The sequence below is a fragment of the Nycticebus coucang genome, chromosome 1, assembly GCF_027406575.1.
Source record: "Nycticebus coucang isolate mNycCou1 chromosome 1, mNycCou1.pri, whole genome shotgun sequence".
NCBI lineage: Eukaryota > Metazoa > Chordata > Mammalia > Primates > Lorisidae > Nycticebus > Nycticebus coucang.
The window spans coordinates 97316093-97338112 of NC_069780.1; the positions used below are offsets into that span (position 1 = coordinate 97316093).

The 22020-nt window shown below is 42.1% G+C and overlaps 2 protein-coding genes across 3 annotated transcripts in view; one reads left to right on the plus strand and one right to left on the minus strand.

The window, feature by feature from the left end:
* Positions 1-10375, plus strand: part of CFAP97 (cilia and flagella associated protein 97) — a 30124-nt gene extending 19749 nt beyond the window's left edge. For both annotated transcript variants that reach the window (XM_053584518.1, XM_053584525.1), the window contains one exon: positions 489-10375. In XM_053584518.1, the coding sequence (XP_053440493.1) occupies positions 489-616 (128 nt within the window). In that variant the 3' untranslated portion in view covers positions 617-10375. The remainder of the gene's footprint in view (positions 1-488) is intronic.
* SLC25A4 (solute carrier family 25 member 4) lies at positions 10219-14655 on the minus strand. Its single transcript, XM_053584543.1, has 4 exons — positions 14394-14655; positions 12681-13167; positions 12060-12200; positions 10219-10681 (listed from the first exon to the last, which is right to left on the minus strand). The coding sequence occupies exons 1-4, from the start codon at positions 14502-14504 to the stop codon at positions 10524-10526; spliced, it is 897 nt and encodes a 298-aa protein (XP_053440518.1). The 5' UTR covers positions 14505-14655; the 3' UTR covers positions 10219-10523.
* Positions 14656-22020: the final 7365 nt, after the last annotated feature.

The following is a 22020-nucleotide window of genomic DNA, read 5'->3' on the forward strand; positions in this document are numbered from 1 at the left end:
GCAACCTCAAACTCCTGGGCTCAAGCAATCCTCTTGCCTTAGCCTCCCAAGTAGCTGGGTCTACAGGTGCCCACCACCACTCCTGGCTAGTTTTTCTGTTTTTAGTAGAGACAAGGTCTTGCTCTTGCTCAGGCTGGTCTGGAACTCCTGAGCTCAAGCAATCTTCCCACCTTGGCCTCCCAGAGTGCTGAGATCACAGGTATGAGCCACCACACCAGGCCTATTAGAGAAGCTTTCAAAAACATTTATTCCCTAGTGAATCAAAATCTCCAACTGTGGGATCTGAGCATATTCGTTATACTTTTAAGGTCCACAGGGAATTCCAAAGTGCATTTGCAGTTGAGAATCATTGCATTGGACTATCAGACACACATAAGATATGGAAGAAAAACTAGTCTGGAGTTGAAATTAGGAGAGGAAATTTCTCAGATGATGATCTACATAATTAGCTTAAATAATTCAAGCACTTCTTCTATGTATACTTTCAGGAGGCGCTTCCAGGACGTCCAGTGCCACCAGTGGTCTCAGCTGTAAGAGTGAGCGGTCAGTTCTTGACACATCCAGTGGCCGCCCGCTGAGATCTAAACCGCCTCGTGTCCGTGCAGCATGGTTATAAAATCCTTTTTAACTTTGAACATTGTTCCCCCAGTTTTTCTGAAAGTGCTGTTGCACCTTACTCTAGTTCTCCATGTAAACATCTATAATACACTGTCTTATACACTGTCTTAGAATTTAAGGTATACAACACTGAGTTGTAATTTGTTATTCAGTGCAAAATCGTTGTCAAAAAGACAATATAATGTAAAATCAGTATTTTCTATGAGGACATATTTATATGAACATATGTATATACATTGGACAGAGGAATGGTGGTATGCATGTATGTTTTCTCATATAGAAATGGATTCAGTTGTCATGCTGACAAAGCAGTGGTGACAGTATCATTGCATGTTGGACCTACTCTTTATTTCTCATTTTATGTTATTTTCATTTCTTTTAAACTTTAAACCATGAGCTTAGCTTCTAAATTTGGCAGACTTTTTTCTTTTTTTTTGCTTTAAAACTTTGGTGGTGGGACTCATAACTTGACTGTATGAGAATTATACTATTTTATTATGAAACAAATCCTAAAAAATGTGTTTCCATTGGTTTTTCATTGGTGGAGCTGATTGAGATTGGATGAGCAGATTGAGAAAAACTTGTACTGAGGTAGTCCTGGTGATATCCAGAGGTATCTAGTGAACACATAAGTGTGCTGAGTTGGATCTTAATTAAATCTCCATATCAACCATTCCAAACCATTTCAAACTGTAACTATTAGGAAGTTCAACTCAGATGTTCCCCTTTTGTGTTTTTATACATTCAGATTAATGTATAACAGAGAACTGAGGTAGGCCTCAGAGAGCCATTACCTTATGAATAGTTTTGTTCAAGGATGAGATCAATTATAAGCAAAAATGAGTACTTGTTAAATCAGTAAAAGAGCAATACCAGCTCTCAGAGGTGAAAAGCACATCCTGGGATGTGTCAGAGCAGTGGCTTAAGTGATGCTATTAGCATGTGTTCTATGATTTAGTATTTATTATATTAACAGAGAAGACTTAGGATAAGAAACAAGTGCTTTAGAAATTCCCACTAGTAGTATGGTGCCCCATGATCGCATTAATGTACACAGCTATGATTTAATAATAAAAAGAAAGAAAGAAAGAAATTCCCACTAGTATTTACAAGGGCCAAAAGAAAACTAGACTATACTGTGAACAATAAGGGCAATGAATCACTTATTTGTTGAGGCTACTGCTTTAAATATTAGCTAATTTCCTTTTTTGGTTTGGTTTATTTTGTTGAATCCTGTAAGTATCATTTTTTCCAGTCCCACATTTAAAGATATAATAATCTTGATGGAATTGGTAATGGCAGGTAAGGTATAAAATAGTTGACTTTAAAAATTAGAGTTTTTTTCTGTCAATCCATAGGCTATCTTATACAAAGTCAGATAAATTCACAGTTATCACAGTTGTTCAGTACTGGCCTTTTGAGGATACCCTTAGAATATATTGGAAAGTTTCCATATTAAATGACAAATCTTTGTTTTATTAATAAGAATTTTTGATCTGTAGCCATGGTAAGATTTGTTTTTGTTTTTGTTTTTTTCATTTTTTTAGTGCCTAGGTTCTGTAGCATATATGCTGAACTTTTTTATCAGTAAGCCAAAGTGCATTTTGCTAATATCAGTTCAGAATTTCTTGGTCTTAGTTTGTATTAATAGATTTTTGTGGAGGATAAGGCATGTGAGGCCTGGTAGCAATGAGGTTAAGAAAAGTTCCTGTGAACACAACTAGCTCTAAGGGTCTTCTCTTGCTTCCTTTGGGCCCTAATTTTCATTCAGCATCACTCAATGTCTCTTGGTGAGTAAGCTGTTACATCATATCTGCTTTGTGTGTAAGCCCTAGCTGTCCTAAACCAAGGCTTTATTTTGCTTTGTTTGGCTTTTTAACTTAATGTACTTTAATGTTGTATAATTGCTTATCTTTCGGGAGAGGTAGGTAGTAATGAATTTGACATTCAGCATTTGAACATCTGCCTGATAGTGAATTAGTCAATTAAAAATTGACTCTTAAGTTTTTTGTTTGGAAAAATGTATGTTCATAATGGCATTAGTGTCTCAGTACATTTTATATTATCTTTGCTGCCATGTGTAAGGGTGCAACACATAGTTTTGTAGATAAACCTGTACTTTGGTTTTAGATACTAATTTAATACCTTTGGTTTTTACTGCCTTGAAAGAGAAAGGTCAAGTAGGTATTACTGAGAAGAGGGATTCGACCTGAAGTAAAACTCGGGAAACACAATCATCTTCTTTAAACAGAATTTTTAATTCTGTTGTCATGGTTACTTATATATTGATGTATGTAAATCGCCAGGTAGGAGTTGGAAAATATGGTATCCTCTGATATAGTTAAGATACTTTGAAGTTGTTAGGCATTTTTAGGAAGGAATCATAAGTATTTTACTGTTTTCCTTTTCAAGCACATAAAAAAGTAATGGATGTCTAATACTTACATTTGGTTGACTTGTACTTCAGTATGTGTGCTTTGAAGATTTACATTTATAACTACAAAGTATACTAATCCAAGATCTAGTTATTAAGCCATATTCTTATGTTTTTCATCTCTGTCAAATGTTAAACTAATTTTACCTCTTTTTCAATAAGTTTCCATGGAAGATTTTATTAAACTATTTTAATATTTCTTAAGGAGTAGCTATTATGTCACACTTCCTATATTTCCTTTTTCAATCGCCATAAAAAGCTGCTTCTTAATCACTACTGCAAATAAAATTTTCTAGTTATTTATAAATATGGTATAATGTAGTTGCTTTCAACCCATTAAACCCAAATGTCCAAAACAGATATCTAGACAACTTCAAGAAGTTGACTGTGATGGGTGTGATTATGTGCTTGTCATCCTCCGATTCAAGGGCAATGTAAAGGGCGAGGTGGCTCACGCCTGTAAACGTCATGGTACTCTACTGAGGGCGACAAAGTGAGACTCTGTCATAAAAATAAAAGGCCAATATAAAGTTGAGGATGGGGTCTATTATATTTCAATGATTACTTTCATAAAGTTTAATATCTTAAGTGCCAAAGTCTTAACTTATAAATGATTTACCTTCTTAGAAAATGTGTTCAATGAGAATACCTACTTTCTTTCTTTTTATTTTTATTATTATTATTATTATTTTTTTCTTTTGAGACTTTGTTGCCCCCAGTAGAAGACTGTGGCATCATAGTTCAACAGCAACCTCAGACTCCTGGGCTCAAGTGATTTTCTTGCCTTAGCCTCCCAAGTAGCGGGAACTACAGGCACCCACCTCAACACACCCAGCTATTTTTAGAGATGGGGGTCTCGCTCTGGCTCCGGCATTTCACCCGCCTCAGCCTCCCAAGTGCTGGGATTACAGGGATGAACCACCGCGTGCCCGGCCCTACTTTATTTCTATGAATAAAGCCTGGTAAAAAACTTAAAAATCAACGTCCTTTCAAAGTTTTCCAGTCTAATATAATAATGTATTTTAGGCATGAAGAACTAGCTTGGCACAGAGAGGAAAGAAAGGAATCAAAGATAACTGGGTTTGGGTTCTGTATATCTGTTAACTGCATTGTCATATTTCCATTTTGACAGTTAGAATGATAACACATATGTGCCTTATAAGAATGAAGTTGGGGAAAAGGTATCGGTTCTTTACATCTTTGAAAGTATAATTGTTTATGTGGAAAAGAGTTTGCTTAAGGCCAGGCGCAGTGGCTCATGCCTGTACACCTATAATCCCAGCACTCTGTGAGGCTGAGGTGGGTTGGATTGCTTGAGTTCATGAGTTCAAGACAAGCCTCAGCAAAAGCAAGACCCTGTCTCTACTAAAAATAGGAAAACTGAGGCCAGAGGATTGCTTGAGCCTGAGTTGGAGGTTGCTGTGAGCTATGACACTACAGTAGTCTACCCAGAGCGATAGCTTGAGACTGTCTCAAAAAAGAAAAGAGTTTGCTTAAAATTATATCCTTGATTAGCATTTCTTTAAACTACATCATCTCTTCCTTGTATAAAATTATACAGTGCTACGGTAAAATAGACACTCATAGAGCCTAAAGGAATGTTTTTAGAAGTAACTGTGCACACCATTTCTCATGTGTCATGTATACTATGAATAATAGATGCTTTTTTTTTTTTTTTTTTTTTGAGACAGAGTCTCACTTTGTGGCCCTTGGCGGAGTGTCGTGGTGTGATAGTTCACAGCAACCTCAAACTCTTGGGCTCAAGCCATTCCCTTGCCTCAGCATCCCAAGTAGCTGGGACTACAGGCGCTACCACAACACCCAGCTATTTCTTTTCTTTTTCTTTTTTCTTCTATTTTTTCTTTCACCGACAGGGTCTCGCTATTGCTCACTCTGGTCTCCAACCTGTGAGCTCAGGCGATCCTCCTGCCTTGGCCTCTCAGAGTGCTGGGATTACAGGTGTGAGTCACTGCACCCAGCCAGTAATATATTCTTTTTGAAATTTGTGGCTTAAACATTAATTTAGTAATTTTTTATGTGAGTTTAATGAAAATAATGCCATTGGAATAAATCCCTGAGTTGTTCTGTAGTAGCATATCTGAGCTCTCAACTACAAAGTTAAAGAATGCTTAGGGGGAGTAGGATTATATTATGGCAGAAAATTGTATTTGATTTTTAAATTGTGCTGATGGTTTTTTAATCCACTTAGGGACATTTCTAGACCTACCACAAGACTCTTAATTTTGTATGTTTTATTTATTTATTTATTTATTTTTGAGATAGAGTCTGATTCTGTCGCCCTAGTAGAGTGCCGTGGCATCATAGCTCATAGCAACCTCAATTCCTGGGCTTAAGCGATCCTCCTGCCTCAGCCTCTGGAATAGCTGGGACTACAGGTGCCCACCACCACATCTGTCTAGTTTTTCTATTTTTAGTAGAGATGGGGTTTTGCTGTTGCTCAAGTTCATCTGGAACTCCTGAGCTCAAGGGATCCACCCACCTCTGCCTCCCAGAGTGCTAGGATTACCGGCATGAGCTGCCGCCCCTGGCCATAATAATTGTATGCTTCTGTTTCAGTCCTTTTGGTAAGTTCAAGTGGATTGCACAACTTGTTATAGATGACATTATTAAGGTTTTACTTATTTACAAAATAAAACTCTAAATTTTATTTGACACTCATGACATTATTTTACTATTATTTAATGAGAGGGTTTTTTCATATGAATGTAATTTAACATTTACTGAGATCATAAAAGAATTTGGAATATCATCAAAAAATAATTAAAATCTGTGGTTCTAAATTGTTACAGGATAGTAGAACCTCCATAAGTTGACCACCTCTCTACATTGACCACCTCAATTTGAACCTAATTTTCATAGACCAGATATACGCCACATACATGCCTAGTTCCTTATGTAGACTGCCCCACTTTGTTGACCAGTTTGTTACGGTCCCTTGAGTGGTCACCTTACAGAGGTTCTACTATCTATATTTGGGGGAATGTGAGAGACTTGGTCTTAGATGAGTATCCACAAGAAAATAACATTTCATAGAAATTGGGTTTTGTTAACTATTAACTGTGTTACAGAAATACAGAAAAGGGTACAAAGCATAAATGCACAATTCATAAATCAGCACAAAGGAGACATCTGGGTCATTACTGACCAGGTCAAGACTGGAAATACTGCCACAATTCAGGACCTTCCTCCCCCCTGCAAAAAAGGTAACTACTCTCTTAATTTTTTAACACTTTAGTGTAGTTTTTGAGCTTCATATAAATGGGATTATACTCAGTTTGTATGACTGCTTGGCTCTGTGTACTTGTGAGATTCTTTTATATTGTTGCATGTAACTATAATTCTTTTTGTTTTTGTATGGTATTCAAGTGCTTGATTATATCATGATTGGTATTCAAGTGCTTGATTATATCATGATTTGTTTTTCTATTCTGCAGTCGATGGACATTATGGGTGGTTTCCAGGTTTTGACTATTACAAATGGTAACATGAAGATTTTTGTAGATGCACCGTGGTTGACCCATGTGTGCATTTTGGCTGGACACATACCCAGGAGTGTGGTTACTGGGTTGTAGAGTATGCTTGTGTTTAGTAGGTAATACCAGAGTTGTCCAGGGCGAGTGTGTTAGTTTCTGTTGCTCCGTATCCTCATCAGTATCTATTCATTTTTTTTTTTCCTTTTTCTCTTTTAGATTTAATTCTAAACATTTCTTCCTCGCTTTGTCACCCTTGGTAAAGTGCCGTGGCGTCACAGCTCACAGCAACCTCAAACTCTTGGGTTAAAGCAGTTCTCTTGCCTCAGCCTCCCAAGTAGCTGGGAATACAGGTGCCCCCACAACACCCAGCTATTTTTAGAGATGAGGTCTCACTCTTGCTTAGGCTGGTCTCAAACTTGAGAGCTCAGGCAATCCACCCACCTCAGCCTTCCAGAGTGCTAGGATTATAGGCATGAGCCACCATACCTGATCTCCTTTTTCTAATTTTTAATATAGTTCTTTTTTTTCTCAAGACAAAGTCTCATTCTGCTGCCCCAGGTAGAACGCCATGGGCTTAGCCTAGCTCAAAATACAACCTTAAACTTCTGGGCTAAGCAGTTCTCCTCCCTCAGCCTCCCAAGTAGCTGGGACTACAGGTGCCTGCCACGTCTGGCTAGTTTTTTCTAATTATTAGTAGAGATGACGTCTCACTTTTGCCAAGACTGGTCTTGAACTCCTGAGCTCAAGCAATTGACCCACCTCAGCCTCCCAAGAGTGCTAGGATTACAGTGTGAGCCACTGCACCCAGCCTATTCATTTTATTAAAGGTTAACAATTTGAGTAGATATATAATTATCTCATGTTTTTAATTGCATTAGTCTAATAAGTAGATTGAATACTTTCATGTTATCTTTTTTTACAAACTAAGTACTTACTGTGCTGTTTTTTCCATAGAGTCAAATATCTTTTCCTTTTTCTTTTTTTAGACAGAGTCTCACTCTGTCACCCTGGGTAGAGTGCTGTAGCGTCACAGCTCACAGCAACCTCAAACGCTTGGGCTCAAGTAGTTCTCTTGCCTCCGCTTCCTCAGTAGCTGGGACCATAGGTGCCCACCACCACACCCAGCTAGTTTTTCTATTTTTGGTAAAGACAGGGTCTCATTCTTGGTCAGGCTGTTCTTGAACTCCTGAGCTCAATGGATCCTCCTGTGTCAGCCTACCAGAGTGCTGGGATTACAGGTGTGCAGCACCCAGCCATAAACCAGACTTCGAAGCACTTTTTTAGGCCCTCAAGCATGACATAGCTTTGCAGGGTGTTGATGTGGTCTGAGGATCATGAGGGTAGGATGGTGAGAGAAGCCCTGCCTCCCCTCCCACCCCCACCCCCCCATCCCAGTTGGCCACCTGTCAGAGGCCTGGAATTCTAGGAATTCCTGGTGAATAAAGCTTCTGTAGTGAAGAACTGATTCTGCAGGGCTCTTGAGATAAGAGAGCACCAGAATGAGGGGAGGCCTCCAGCTGGACCATGCACAGGCAGGCAGAATGAAGACAATGCACACTGTTTCATAAATCAGTTCCCCTTCTCCCTTCCATATCCCATGCCAGGAAGGACAGAGTTAAAGCTAGAAGACAGTGATGGCTTTGGTTGGGCTGGAAGGACCTACTGTTCATTGATGTCTGTTCTTCCCTTCCCCCTAAACTCTCAGTTTTGAAATCCTGGAAGTGCTGGTCCTAGTTTTAGGTACACGCCATGCAAGTATCTGCTCCACTAGGCTGCCCCTGCTTTTATTTTCTATCAGCAACAGAATGTGGATCATTCATCCTTAGACTGAAAAGCAAGGTGAGGACAGTGGACCCAGGTGGCCTCCATAGTACAAAACAGCCACCTGGCCTTGAGGAGCCAGGAGATGGAGAGAGGGGAGACCTCTGTGGCCCTTTGACCTTTTCCATTGGCCCAGATACATGCCAGGTGAGGTTAGATGGAACCTTGGACTTGGGAAAACCAGATGTGGGTTATTGTGTAAAAGGAATGCAGCCGATTTTATGCTGGATAGGCAGGAGTGAATAGGGTTTAGGAAAGAGGGTGAAGAACACAGGTAGAGAGACCTGGACCCCTCCTCCCCTGCCACCTGTTGGAAAACAAACATCTGCCTGCCTTCCTGTCTTTGCTAGGGAAAGAGGAACTTGTTTCCTCTCGATCAGTCACAGCAAGCCAGGACTCTTATCAACATGTTTGCTTTTTCCTAGTCCAAAAAAGTCCTTAATTTCCAGCTTTAATTTTTAAATTTATTCCACTTGCTCACAAATCACAGAGTGTTCCGGTAGGTCTCATGGATTGTTACAGAAAAGACATATTGGCAGATAACTTTTGTGCCCGTGATATCCAAAATTTCCAAGTCCACCTCTTACCACTCTCCTCATTTCATTTCCCTCTTATTCCTTCTCAACTGTGATTTACTGTGGTAAACATTAATTTATTTAACAATGCCATTTCACCCTCTCTCCCATGTAAGCTTCATCTTTCAAGGCAGATTCCTGTTTTTTTCCTATCTTTCACAGAGCCTAACAGTTATTAAATGCTGGCTTTATAACTGATGTCATGGACTATTTATGTCCCTCTAAAATTCTTATGTGGAAATCCTAGACCCCCTGTGGTGCTATTTGGTTTTTGTTGCTTTTGTTTTGTTTGGTTTGATTTGATTTGGTTTGGTTTTTTGAGACAGTCTCACTGTTGCCCTAGGTAGAGTGCTGTGATATCATAGCTCACAGCAACCTCAAACATTTGGGCACCCAAGTAGCTGGGAGTACAGGCGCCTTGCTAGTACACCTGGCTAGTTTTTCTATTTTTAGTTAAGAAGGAATCTGCCTTTTGCTCAGGCTGGTGTGGTACTATTTGGAAGTGAGGCCTTTGGAAAGGTGATTAGGTCATGAGGGTGAAGCCCTCATGAATGGGATTAGTGCCTTTATCAAAGGGACCCCAGAGAGGTCTCTCTCTTCCCACCATGTGAGGACACAAGGAGAAGTCAATAGTCTACACCAGAAGATGGCCCTCACCAGAACCTGACCATAGTGACATCCTAGTTTTGGACCTCCAGTCTACAGAACTGTAAGAAATAAGTGTTGCTCATACGCTAACCAGTCTATGATACTTCATTACAGCATCCTGAACACTGATTTTCCATAAACGCTGTCTACTGTCACAAACTTCTAGGTATTACAGTTCTCTAAAGGACTAAAACAGAGCACTAATCATGCAAAATTCTTGAATTTAAAGCTTTTAGTGGAATCTCAAGAATTCTTAGAGACTGCATAAAAGTACATAAAATAAAGTGGGACTATGAAAACCACATTCCATGTTACTACCACTTTCAAGCCTCCAGCAACACTGGGTGAGGGAAGATAAAAGAGAGTGCAGGACTTAAGTTTGAAAATCAGAACTTTAACCATTATAGGCACTCATGTAATACAGAATCAGTATAACATCAGACATTTAGAAGCTTAGTCACTAATAGGTAAGTGAGTCATGCTTAGAAAACTTGCATTTATGAAAAAAAAAACAAGTTAAAAATTTTTAAGGCTGTACTTCAGGGAAAAAGTTAAAAAAAGAAAATATGCATTTGTGGTCTTTTTAATGCATTCAGCAGTTAATAAGAGTCCAATAAAATAGAGAACATGCATTAATGGTCTTTATTGGAGTTTCAAATTCAGTTATTTTTTCATTATCAGTTCTTCAGTTAAGTATGATAAGTTACTTTCTAGTTGTTGTGGGAATTTAAATGTAAAATAAATACAAAATACATTTGTGGTTTAATGAACACTCAATGAAGCATTTTTTTCTGAGGTATTCCTTTCGGTTTGGTTCTATCCCAGATCTGTCTTTTTACCTTCCCTAGGAATAGTCTATTAAACCACACAATGGATCTGTGAATTTATGGATCAAGTTTGCTGCGCATCCATGAACTTGCGTTTTAATTACAATTAGACATATTTTTTGATCTCATCATACAATACCAATACAAAAGCACCACCCATGCCTCTCAGCACATTGGACCAGGCACCCTTGAAGAAGGCCTTGGCTCCTTCATCTTTTGCGATCTTCTTCCAGCAGTCAACTGTCCCCGTGTACATGATATCAGCTGTGGAAACAAATGTTGGTGAGGGCTCCATACCACCAGAGGAAAGGCACTTTTCCTCTGAAAGACACAGTGTTACCAGTGTCCTAAAATTAAGATCACTTGGGCATCGAGCCCCAGCTCTGTGCATCATTCAACTGGACAGCCCCTCCAAGGTCACTGAAGCAGTGGGGCAATTAACCAAGCAATTCACAGACTGTCCAACTATCAACAGGAAGTGGGGGGAGAGGGAGCCAGAGTATTATGCTTATGCATGGTTACCTTCTTTATGGACAAAAAAAAATGAGGCCTGGTCTCGCATGGCACTGCCCAATCTTACCCAGTTAAAATAAAAAGGTATAACTATTTGAACCCTCTGAAACTGCTAACATTTGACTGTTTGGAGGGCTTGAGAAAATGGCAATTTCATTTGTTTTAACTTGTAGAAGCCAAAATTTTTTCTCTCAGGCCATCTCTCACCCAGCTAAACACCTCCTCCCCTAAGACTTGTAATAATTAGCTAAGGGAAGCAAAGCAAGTTTTTTTTTTATTTATTTTGAGACAGTCTCACTCTGTCATCCTGGGTAGCGTGCCACGATGTCATAGCTCACAGCAACCTCAAACTCTTAAGCTCAAGTGATCCTCCTGTCTCAGCCTCCTGAGTAGCTGGGACTATAGGTGCCCACCACTATGCCCAGTTAGGTTTTTTTTATTTTTAGTAAAGACAGGGTCTTGCTCTTGCTGGGGTTGGTCTAGAACGGAGCTCAAGCAGTCCACCTTGCCGCCTCCTCAGCCTCTCATAATGCTAGGATTACAGGTGTCAGCCACTGAGCCTGGCCTAAGGGTTCTTCTTAAATAAACTAAAACTTAAATTGACTTCTTTTTCCCCCTTGCTTGCTTAGGCAATGGTTCTCAACCTTCTCAATGCCTCGACCCTTTAATACAGTTCCTCATGTTGTAGTGGCCCCCAACCATGAAATTATTTTCATTGCTACTTCATAACTGTAATTTTGCTACTGTTATGAATTGTAAGGTAAATATCTGATATGCAGGATGGCCCTGTGAAAGGGTCGTTCAACCCCCAAAGGGGTCGCTACCCACAGGTTGAGAACCATTGGCTTAGGAGAAGAGGGCCTAAGGTCAACATAATGCTAGATACCATGTGAAATTCTCTTCTAAATAACTCATTTTTTTATGTTATCTTTTTAATAAAAAGAAAAAATTATTTTCCCTAAAGGAATAGTAGAGAATGTTAAGGATAATTAACATCTTTTTTCCCTAAGTCTTTATCAAATAATTTTGACAATTTAGAGTAACAAAGAATTTAGACTAATGAGGACTGAATAGTGTTCTCCTTTGGTGAAGGATAAGGAAGATTTAGGTTAGCAGAATTCAGGCTTACCCCCTTTCCGGCCAGACTGCATCATCATCCTACGACGAACAGTGTCAAAAGGGTAGGACACCAGCCCGGCCACTGCTGTCACGCTCTGAGCAATCATCCAGCTCACAAAGATGTGCACATTCTTGGGATCAGGCAACATCCCTGTGGGCAGAGGCAAGAAGCCAGATGACTGTGAACTGATTCTCTCAGCAGCTCAGCAGAAACCAGGTGGCTAGGAGGAAAGGACACTGCACATAGCCACCCCATACCCTGCCCTTCCAGAAGAACCCACACTTGTGGGGATGCCTCACTGGCAACCAGGCAGCCAACAAAAGTTGGTTGCTGCCCTCTCTAGATCTAGGGGAGGCCAGTGTTCAGCATATAGGGCATACTAAAGCAGCTTCCAGTAACTGAGATAGCCCTGTCAAGAGGGAGCTAGGCTCTGCCTCCTCTGTGAATAACTGCAGGTCAGTTTTATTTCAGTACAAGACACAGATTCTTTTAACTATTAATTTGTCCACACCATACCACTTCATTCAGAAGCCTTGGTTTAGCCCAGAGACTAGGAAAAAAAGATTAATAAAATCCTTTGTGAGTTACAGATGTCACAGGGCCCTCCCTCCACACCCCCCAGACCCTCACCTTTGGCAGTATCATAGACACCGAAGTAGGCAGCTCTGTAGATAATGATGCCCTGGACAGAGACGCTGAAACCCTGGTAAAGACCCTTCAGGCCATCAGACTTGAAGATCTTGGTGATACAGTTGCCCAGACCAGTGAACTCACGTTGGGCGGCGCCCTTGCCCACATCAGCGGCCAACCTGGTCCTAGCAAAGTCCAGCGGGTAGACAAAGCAAAGGGAGGTGGCCCCGGCTGCCCCACCGGAAGCCAGGTTACCAGCAAAGTAGCGCCAGAACTGCTTATGCCGATCCACGCCCCCTAGGAAGATCTGCTTGTACTTGTCCTTGAAGGCGAAGTTGAGAGCTTGGGTAGGGAAGTAGCGGATCACGTTGGCCAGGTTACCCCTCCAGAAGGAGAGAAAGCCCTGTTCCTTGGGGATTCTCACCACGCAGTCAATGATCCCTTTGTACTGCTTCTCAGCACTGATCTGTTTGCTGGCATGCTGGACCTGGCGTGGGGGTAGGGACAGAGGACAGGCAGGGCAGGGAGAAGGAAAGAGGACAGAAGAAAAAGGTTTGCACTTCCTAAATTTCCTTTTGAAGTGGGGGGGGAGTCTGAGGAAATTAAAGGTATATTGACGAAATGTAAATGTTACTTGGATAAGCCAAAATGATCCAATTTTCCCTCAATTAGCAGGGCATTCAAGAAAAAGGTTTCTGCCCCAAATAAGTTGAAAAAGAAGTGACTGCATAGCATAAAGATAGCCATTCTTTTTTTGCATTTTCTCTAGGTTCAAGGACTATGCTAGGGGCTTACTGGGGGAAAGAAATGAATAAAGGTCCATGCCCCAAAGGGCTCCTTGATTTGGTAGGTAGGACATAACAATTCTACTCTGGTCTCCCTGGAGATGAGGATTGATGGTAGATGCTCTAACAGAGGAAGAACAATAAATCCACTAGGTGGTAGAGGTGCCCCACCAATTTTCCAGCAGATTATCCAAATTATCTATTACAGAGGGGCTGTTGCTGTTGTGAGCAATTTGTTTCTATTGCTGATAATTGTTTTTGACTATCAAATAAGGGTTTTCATGATTGAGGGGCCCTAACCTTTTGGGCAGGTGCAGAAAAACAGGACAGGAGAGATGATGATAAGCCATTCAGTGAACTGACAGGGTAGGAAAAAAAACGGGGGACAGTATAAATAAAGTGATCTGAGTTTATTCTGAAAATTTTTCCTTAATCTCTCAAAACCTCTCAGCTTCATCTGCCTTCCAGGGGTTATATAAAGATGAATGGAATATGTCAGCCTACCCAGCGAGGTGCGTGGGACATAAGCGAGCTCTTGAGTAATAATTTTATTTTATTATTATAGTAAAAGGTGAATTCAAGTAAGAAGGTAAAAGGGTTATGGAAAATCAAAAAGGCGAGGCCGGCTAGCAGGCCTAAGTGGAGGGCCGGTGCGGTCACGGGCGCAAGAGCTGGCTCGCAAGCTACTCAGCTCGGGATGGGTTTCCATATATAGACACCCGAACGCTGGGCGCCACCCGACACCAGGAATCTGCGATTGACGCGGGACCTGTCTCTGCGCAGAGGGCACCTTCCCCTCGGCGCAGGCCGGGCGCGGGCCCCGGACCTGCTGGCGCAGGTTGCCTCGCCCGTGCCTCGCACCCCGCCGCCCGAGCGCAGTCCGCACCCGGCCCGCCGTGCTTGCCTGCCGCGCGGCGCCCCTGCTCACCTGCAGCAGCAACTTGACCCTCTCGATGGGGGCGACCGCGGTCTTGGAGACGGCAGCGGCGACGCCACCTGCCAGGAAGTCCTTCAGGAAGCTCAAAGCGTGATCACTCATGGTGACAGTCAGATACACAGAGCCCACGCCACGCCGCGCCGCGCTCTCGCCCTCGCCCGGCCAGGCGCCGCCTCCCGGTGCCGGTCCCTGCGCGCTGCGGAGGGGCCGCCCGCCGCGTCCTCAGCCCCACCTTTTATGCCCGGCTCCGCGTCTCGCGAGAGGAGGCGAGGCCGGGCGGCGCGCGCGCTGCGCATTGGTCAGCAGGTGCCCGCTCGTCCTGCCCCCACCCGCTCCGCAGAGGGCATCAGGGGCGCAGGCGCTTCCGGGAGGCAGGGGTGGGCTGGGGGCTGTGCCCCGCTAGGGACGTTTAAAGGGCAAATTCATGTTATCTGTCCTGAGGAGCAGAGGGAACATCATGTCTCTGCAGCAGCATGTGCGCCGCTGTATTTATAGCACACGGAGGCTTAGGCTGGGGCCGACCTGGGGACAGACACGGGACCCGCCCCCGCGGGCAGGGCTTGCTTCAACCTCGGGCCTATGCTGCGGGCCTGGGGATTTCAGGCTGTTTTCTTTTTCCTCCACTGAGCTCCCCAAAATAAATTACAGTCCTCCTAAAGAGATACTAACGTCACTTGATGCTGTGATTGCCTCATGTAATCTGGCAACCTGTTTCCTTCATTCAGTCATTTGTTCAATCATGGATTCAGTTATTCATTGTGTCCTCAAATACTTAACGTGCCTGGCACATGATGCCACCAGGAAAGGCCGCGTGCTGAGAGAGGGCCACTAGGTTAATTTCTATTTCTTTTGGCAAAAGGTGACGCGTGCATTTTGCTTTTCTGTTAGGCCAGACTGTCATGCTATGGCATACAGCCTGATGACTGTAAGATACAGGAGACTTCTTTTAGAAGCCCCTCATGCGTCTCATAACTCATAGACTGCGTCTTCTGTGTGCCCCTAAACGCCTTAATGAGACACTCTTAACTCTCAACAGAATCTCAGCACATGTTCTGGGCAGAATGTTCTTAAGTCAGCTGGCACCTTCTTAAGGGTCAGTGCTGTCCTTCTAGCTATATCTGTCTTTTTCTTTTGTTTTGTTTTTGTCTTTTTTTTTTTTTTTTTTCCGTAGAGACAGAGTTTCACTTTATCGCCCTTGGTAGAGTGCCGTGGCGTCACACAGATCACAGTAACCTCCAACTCCTGGGCTTAGGCGAGTCTCCTGCCTCAGCCTCCCGAGTAGCTGGGACTACAGGCGCCTGCCACAACGCCCGACTATTTTTTTGTTGCAGTTTGGCCGGGGCTGGATTTGAACCCGCCACCCTCGGTATATGGGGCTGGTGCCCTGCTCACTGAGCCACAGGCGCCGCTCTTGTTTTTGTCTTTTTTTGAGACAGAGTCTCACTTTGGCCTCAGAGCTCACCAAAACCTCACATGCTTGGGCTTAAGGGATTCTTTTGCCTCAGCCTCCCAAATAGCTGGGACTACAGGCCCCTGCCACAACGCCTGGCTATTTTTTAGAGACGGGGTCTCGCTCTGGCTCAGGCTGGTCTCAAACCTGCGAGCTCAGGCAATCCACCCGCCTCAGCCTCCCATATTGCTGTATTTGTCTCTTTTTAATAGGTATCCGGAGAAACACTACTTATCTCAGAAAATTGATTGCAAATAATTCTTTAATATGTTGACCGGTAACTAAGTGGTTAGGGCACCTGCCACATACACTGGGGCTGGTGGGTTTGAACCAGGCCTGGGCCTACTAAACAACAAAGACAATAACAACAACAACAACAAAAATAGCTGGGCGTTGTGGCAGGCGCCTGTAGTCCCAGCTACTTGAGAGGCTAAAGCAATAGAATAGCTTAAGCCCAAGAATTTGAAGTTGCTGTGAGCTGTGACACCATGGCACTCTACTAAGGGTGACACAGTGAGACTCTGCCTCAAAAAAAAAAATATATATATATGTTATTATGAGCTTTAATTTTCCTTAACTTTTTTAAAGGCAGTTTCATATGATCATTTTTAATTCTACCACTGCTTAACTGTCTTCCCATTTTTTTCTTTTTTGCTGTTTTTGGCCACCTTGGGTATATGGGGCTGGCACCCTACTCCTTGAGCCACAGGTGCCACTCTCTTCCCATGTTCATTTGTGTATTTGACAGTTTGTTCTTTTTTCCCCACAGCTTTCTGATGCTTGCCAATGAAAGCAGACATCATGTTAGGTGGTTTTTGAGCTTCAGCTATGTGTTGTCCTGGGTCTGGAAACTTCAGTAGAACAGAAGTCACTTGTTGGGTGCCAGGACCACAGAGGGTGTGTGTTTATTCAAGATGGGGGAAGGTGAGAGTTGGGAAATCCAGGTGAGTTAAGTGAAACTAGGAAGTAGTGCAAAGTTGCCAGAGGTCAGAGCAGGCAGGAGATCAAGAACGCAAGCTAAATGACTAGAAAAGCCATTGCCATGTGCGTATTCATTCAGCAAACACTTGTAGAGCATTTAATGTGTAACCCTAAGAACTAAGTGTAACCCTATGGATTCAGTGTAAGTAAGACATGATTTATCTCCAAGGACCTTACAGTTGCTTGTTCAACCTTATTTTTCACAGCTTCATGTATAGATTTCCACCATCCACATCCACATATTGATCATTTTAATTATAATAGTATATTCCATCCTGTTACTACAGAACAGTTGCTTAAACTATTTGCCTTTTAATGGTGTGTTAGAATTGTATCTTGTTTTTATTATGAAAAATAATGCTGCTTTGTAAACACTTGCACAAATTGCATTTTCTCTTTTAATTTTTTTCTTCTCATATATTCCCATGATGGAATGGATAGATTGAAGTTTTTCAAAGTGGTATAGCTCCTGCTATACCATACATTTTGACAAATTGCTCATCAGAAATAGTAGATGGGCTTTTGATTCTCCCAGACCGTCCTGCAACACTGGCTTAAAAAAAAAAAAAAAATGCAACTTGGCTAGACACAAGTGACTCATGCCTGGGAGGCTGGAGTGGTAGGATCACTTGAGGCCAGGAGTCTGAGACCAGCCTGAGCAACATAAGGAATCATGGGGAGACCAAATCTCTCTAAAAAATGAAAAGTTTGGGCACCTATAATCCCAGCTACTCGGGAGGCTAAAGCAAGGGAATCACCTAAGCCCAAGAGCTAGAGGTTGTTGTGAGCTGTGACACCACGGCACTCCACCAAGGGCGACAAAGTTACACTCTGTCCCAAAAAAAAAAAAAAAAGAAAGGAAGAAAAGTTTGCTGGGCATGGTGGTGGATACCTATAGTCCCAGCTACTCAGGAGGCTGAGGCAGGAGGATTGCTCAAGCTCAGGAGTTTGAGGATGCTGTGAGCTATGATGACACCACTATACTCTAGCCTGAGCGAGAGAGGAAGACTCTCTCAAAAAAATAAATAAATAAAATAAATAAGACAGGAAAAAAATTAAAAAACATCTTTTAGGCATTTCTGCCATTTAATGAGTCCCAATTTACATTTCTTTCGTTGCTATGAAACTGTGAACATTTCACATGATTTAATTTAATTGGACAGGTTTTCCTTTTGTGTACATTTTTAATCTTCCTCAACCACTATGGAGTGAAAGCAGAGTATCTATACTAACAACAGTTCTCAACGTATTGGGGGCAATAAATGGGTTGAACTTTTCATTTTGCTATTTTCCACTTGATCTTTTATCATATTCTTCTATCAGTGGTATTTATTTAAATATAGACAGATCTATATCATGATGACATACTTTATATTCTGATGTAATATTAGTCTATTGCTAATATTACATATTAGTCTATTTGCCCTAATAATCCATTTTCTTCTCCTTTGGTACTTATCTTTTAAATGTTTACTGCCACATAGATTATAAGGAGGCATGAATCTAATTTCACTTTTTTCCATACCATTCTTGGATATCCCAACATCAACTCTTAAGTACATATTTTCTTCTCTAGATTGTCTTCTCTTATTAATTCTAGTTTGTTATATATAAAGCTCATATGACAGCTTTATGAAATAACCATACTATGATACATTTATTTGATCATCATTTTTTTTGTGTGTGTGTGGTTTCTGGCCGGGGCTGGTTTTGAACCCACCACCTCCAGCATATGGGACCAGCGCCCTACTCCTTGAGCCACAGGTGCTGCCCTTGATCATCATTTTTAAAAAACCTGATAACGGGATTCTACCACTACTTAAAAAATAAAGTTTTGTTTGCTTACATATCTGGATTTATTTTTAAGATCAAGTTGTTCAATTATTTAAATGTCACTAGAAGATTTTTAATATACATTTAAATTAAATATTAATTTAACATATTAATTCATGAAGTATTATCATCTTTGTTACACTTAATTTTGCCAGAGTTTTTGATATTTCTAAATTGGACATCTATTTCTCCTTGGCTTCTCTCCAATTATCTTGTTATATAGGAAAGCTGTAGCTGGAATCCTTGACCAGAAGTTTTCCATGAAAACCCACACTCTGCCCTCTCCCTGATGGACTTTCTCAGAAAAGGGAGGCCTCAGATGCCCTTGAGAGCATGAGCTGCCTGTGGTCACAAGATCCAGGTATCACTTACACAGGCAGGGGAGAGAATGGTGCTCAGAGAACATGACATGTGTCCACCTGCCACTCCCAGTGGCTCTCTTCCAGCATGAGAATGGACAAGTCATGTAAGAGACCAGAGAGAAAACTCTACTTTCAAATGCAGATGAGATCCCATTGGGTGGAAGTAACTAGTACCTAGAGATGAGAGGAAGGTGTGGAGCCAGTCTTTGGATTTTGAGTGGAAGCCACAGAAAGTCTGTTTTACCAAATTGGATAAGAGCTGCTAAAGAGCAAAGTTCACAAGAAATAAAGAAAAACAACAAAGGATGTGCTAATGGTGGTGATGATATGTGCTGGTATCCTTACATCTAAAACTATTAGAAATTAGAACATGGCTGGGCACTGTGGCTCATGTTTGTAATTCCAGCACTCTGGGAAGCTGAGGTGGGAGGATCACTCGAGCTCAGGAATTCAAGACCAGCATGAGCAAGAGTGGACCCTGTCTTTACTTAAAAAATTAGAAAAACTGGCTGGGCATGATCACGTGTGCCTGTAGTCCCAGCTACTTGGGAGGATGAGACAAGAGGAATATATAGAAAAACTAGCAAGGCTTAGTGATGAGTAGTCACTTTGTTAAACTGAATTTTACTGTAGTCCCAGCTATTCGGGAGGCTGAAGCAGGAGGATCACTTCAGCCCAAGAGTTTGAGGTTGCTGTGAGCTATGATGCTACAGCACTCTACTAGGGGGACAGAGTGAGACTCTGTTTAAAAAAAAAAAAAATAGGGCAGCACCTATAGCTCAGTCGTCAAGGGCGCCGGCCACATACACCTAGGGTGGCTGGGTCAAACCCTGCCAGGGTCTGCTAAGCAGCAATGACAACTGCAACAACAACAAAAAATAGTCGTGGTGAGCTCCTCTAGTCCCAGCTACTTGGGAGGCTGAGGCAAGAGAATCGCTTCCAGCAGTTCTCAACCTGTGGGTCGCGACCTCTTTGTAACATTGAAAATACATCACGGCATTAAGGTTGAGAATCACTAGAAGCCCAAGAGTTGGAGATTGCTGTAAGCTGTGATGCCATAGCATTCTACCCAGGGTGACAGCTTGAGACTCTGTCATTAAAAAAAAAAAAAAGGTAAGGAAAGAAAATTACAACACATTACTATTTTCTTTAATAATATAAGACCACATACGAATCACTGAATGTCAGAGGTATTTAGTAGACTCACCCACACTGAGGCACTGCTCTGAAAGAGGAGAACAAATGAATATTTCTCCACCATTCTTGCTCAGGGTAACTTCCTGAATTAGAATAATATCTCAATTAACAATTTCTTTATAATCAAGTGCCTTTAGATAAAGTCTTTTTTTCTTATTTTACTTATTTATTTTTGAGACAGAGTCTCACTCTGTTGCCCAGGCTAGAGTGCTGTGGCCTCATCCTAGCTCACAGTGTGAAGGAAAACAAGGCCCAATGGAGAAAAAGAAACACCTGAAAACCCATATTTAAAAAAGGAAGGGCTTTATTTCAGCCGAGGCAGAGCCACGGCAAGCTAAAGTTCAAGTCTTCTCCCTCGTATAGGGCTCCTTGTCCATGGGTACCCTTCTCATTGGTCAGTTCAAGCTAGAGAAGGTGGGCTTCGGCTTTTACAGAAGCAGAAGCAAGTGTTGGTTTCAAGGTCCTAGGAAGCTAAGTTTCTTCAAAGTCCTAAGTGCTGAGCCACCATGGAGAGGACTCTGCAAGAGCGCCCCTGGGCTCCTTTGTTCTTTCAGACCTTACTTTTCTCCAGTATCCTCTCTCAACAGCAACTTTAAACACCTGGGCTCAAGCGATCTTCCCTCTTCAGTCTACAGGTGCCCACCATCACACCCAGCTAGTTTTTCTATTTTTAGTAGAGATGGGGTCTCACTCTTGCTCAGGCTGGTCTCTGACTCTTGAACTCAAGGGATCCTCCTGCCTCTGTCTCCCAGAGTACTGGGAATACAGACGTGAGCCACCGCACCCAGCCAGTGGTCAGCTCTTTGGAGTATCCACTTTCCTCTTCCTCTTTTCCATCAAAATTGAAATGATCTGAACTATTTACCCTCATTCATTCATTGTTTTCTGTTCATCTCTCCAGAAGCATTCTCGAGTGCCTGCTGCAGACCCCGCACTGTAAGGCACTGGGACTACAAGTGAAAGCACATGTAGTGAGAATAAGCCAACGGGACACAGCTGGTCTGGTTGGGTTAGGTCCAAAGTGACCTTTACCCTCAGCTCCCCTTCTTATTGTTTTGTAAATTTAGTTCCCACCCAAAAGATGCCCATCTTGAGTAATTTAGGTAGATTGGTTTAGATTAACTTTTGAATTGGAATGTTGTAATTGGTCACTGAGTTATGTTGATTATTATTTAAAATAAGGGTTAATGTGGTCTTTGCTTTAAACTTTTATGTATAAAACTATAATTTTGGAAATGGAAGAACAGAATAGTCTTGGGGGACTATCCCTGTCTTTGCATATTGGCTGACAGAGACAAGTGGCTGGACCCTCTTTGTCCGGAAGCACAAAGCTCAGAAAGTTAAGTCTGCTGCCCTGGAGAAGCTCATGTGACAGAAACAGGTACACCCTTACTTCCAGGTGAATCACTTAATGTGCTACCTCAGTTGCAATGTGTATTTTTAATGTTTTATGAATGCTTATGAAACAAAAATGTTTATTAGAAGGACTTGGGGCCACCTTATTAATTAAAGAAGGAGTTGGTTGGGGGTGGCAGAGGAGCTCCTGAGTTGTAGAAAAGACAGAAAGACTCCTCTCAGAAGGCCCTCTGCTTCCTGGAGAAACTGAGTCAGGCTGGCACATTGGTTGCTAGAGGCAGGGAAGTCTGGGTACCCCTGCAGCCCCCCACCCCAGTGAACACAGGCAGACCTCACACTTCCTAAAGACTTAGTCATAAACCCCCTTCTCCCACTCCTGATCTTATCACCTCTCCTTTGCCCAAGTCACCAAAAAAGCATATTTAATATTGTACAATGG

Excerpts from the sequence above, each read along its gene's own strand:
- SLC25A4 (XM_053584543.1), bottom strand. The coding sequence starts at position 14,504 with ATGAGTGATCACGCTTTGAGCTTCCTGAAGGACTTCCTGGCAGGTGGC. Across the intron at positions 13,168-14,393 it reads GGGTCAAGTTGCTGCTGCAG|GTCCAGCATGCCAGCAAACA; the intron begins GTGAGCAGGGGC and ends CCCCCACGCCAG. Across the intron at positions 10,682-12,059 it reads GCAGTCTGGCCGGAAAGGGG|CTGATATCATGTACACGGGG; the intron begins GTAAGCCTGAAT and ends TTGTTTCCACAG.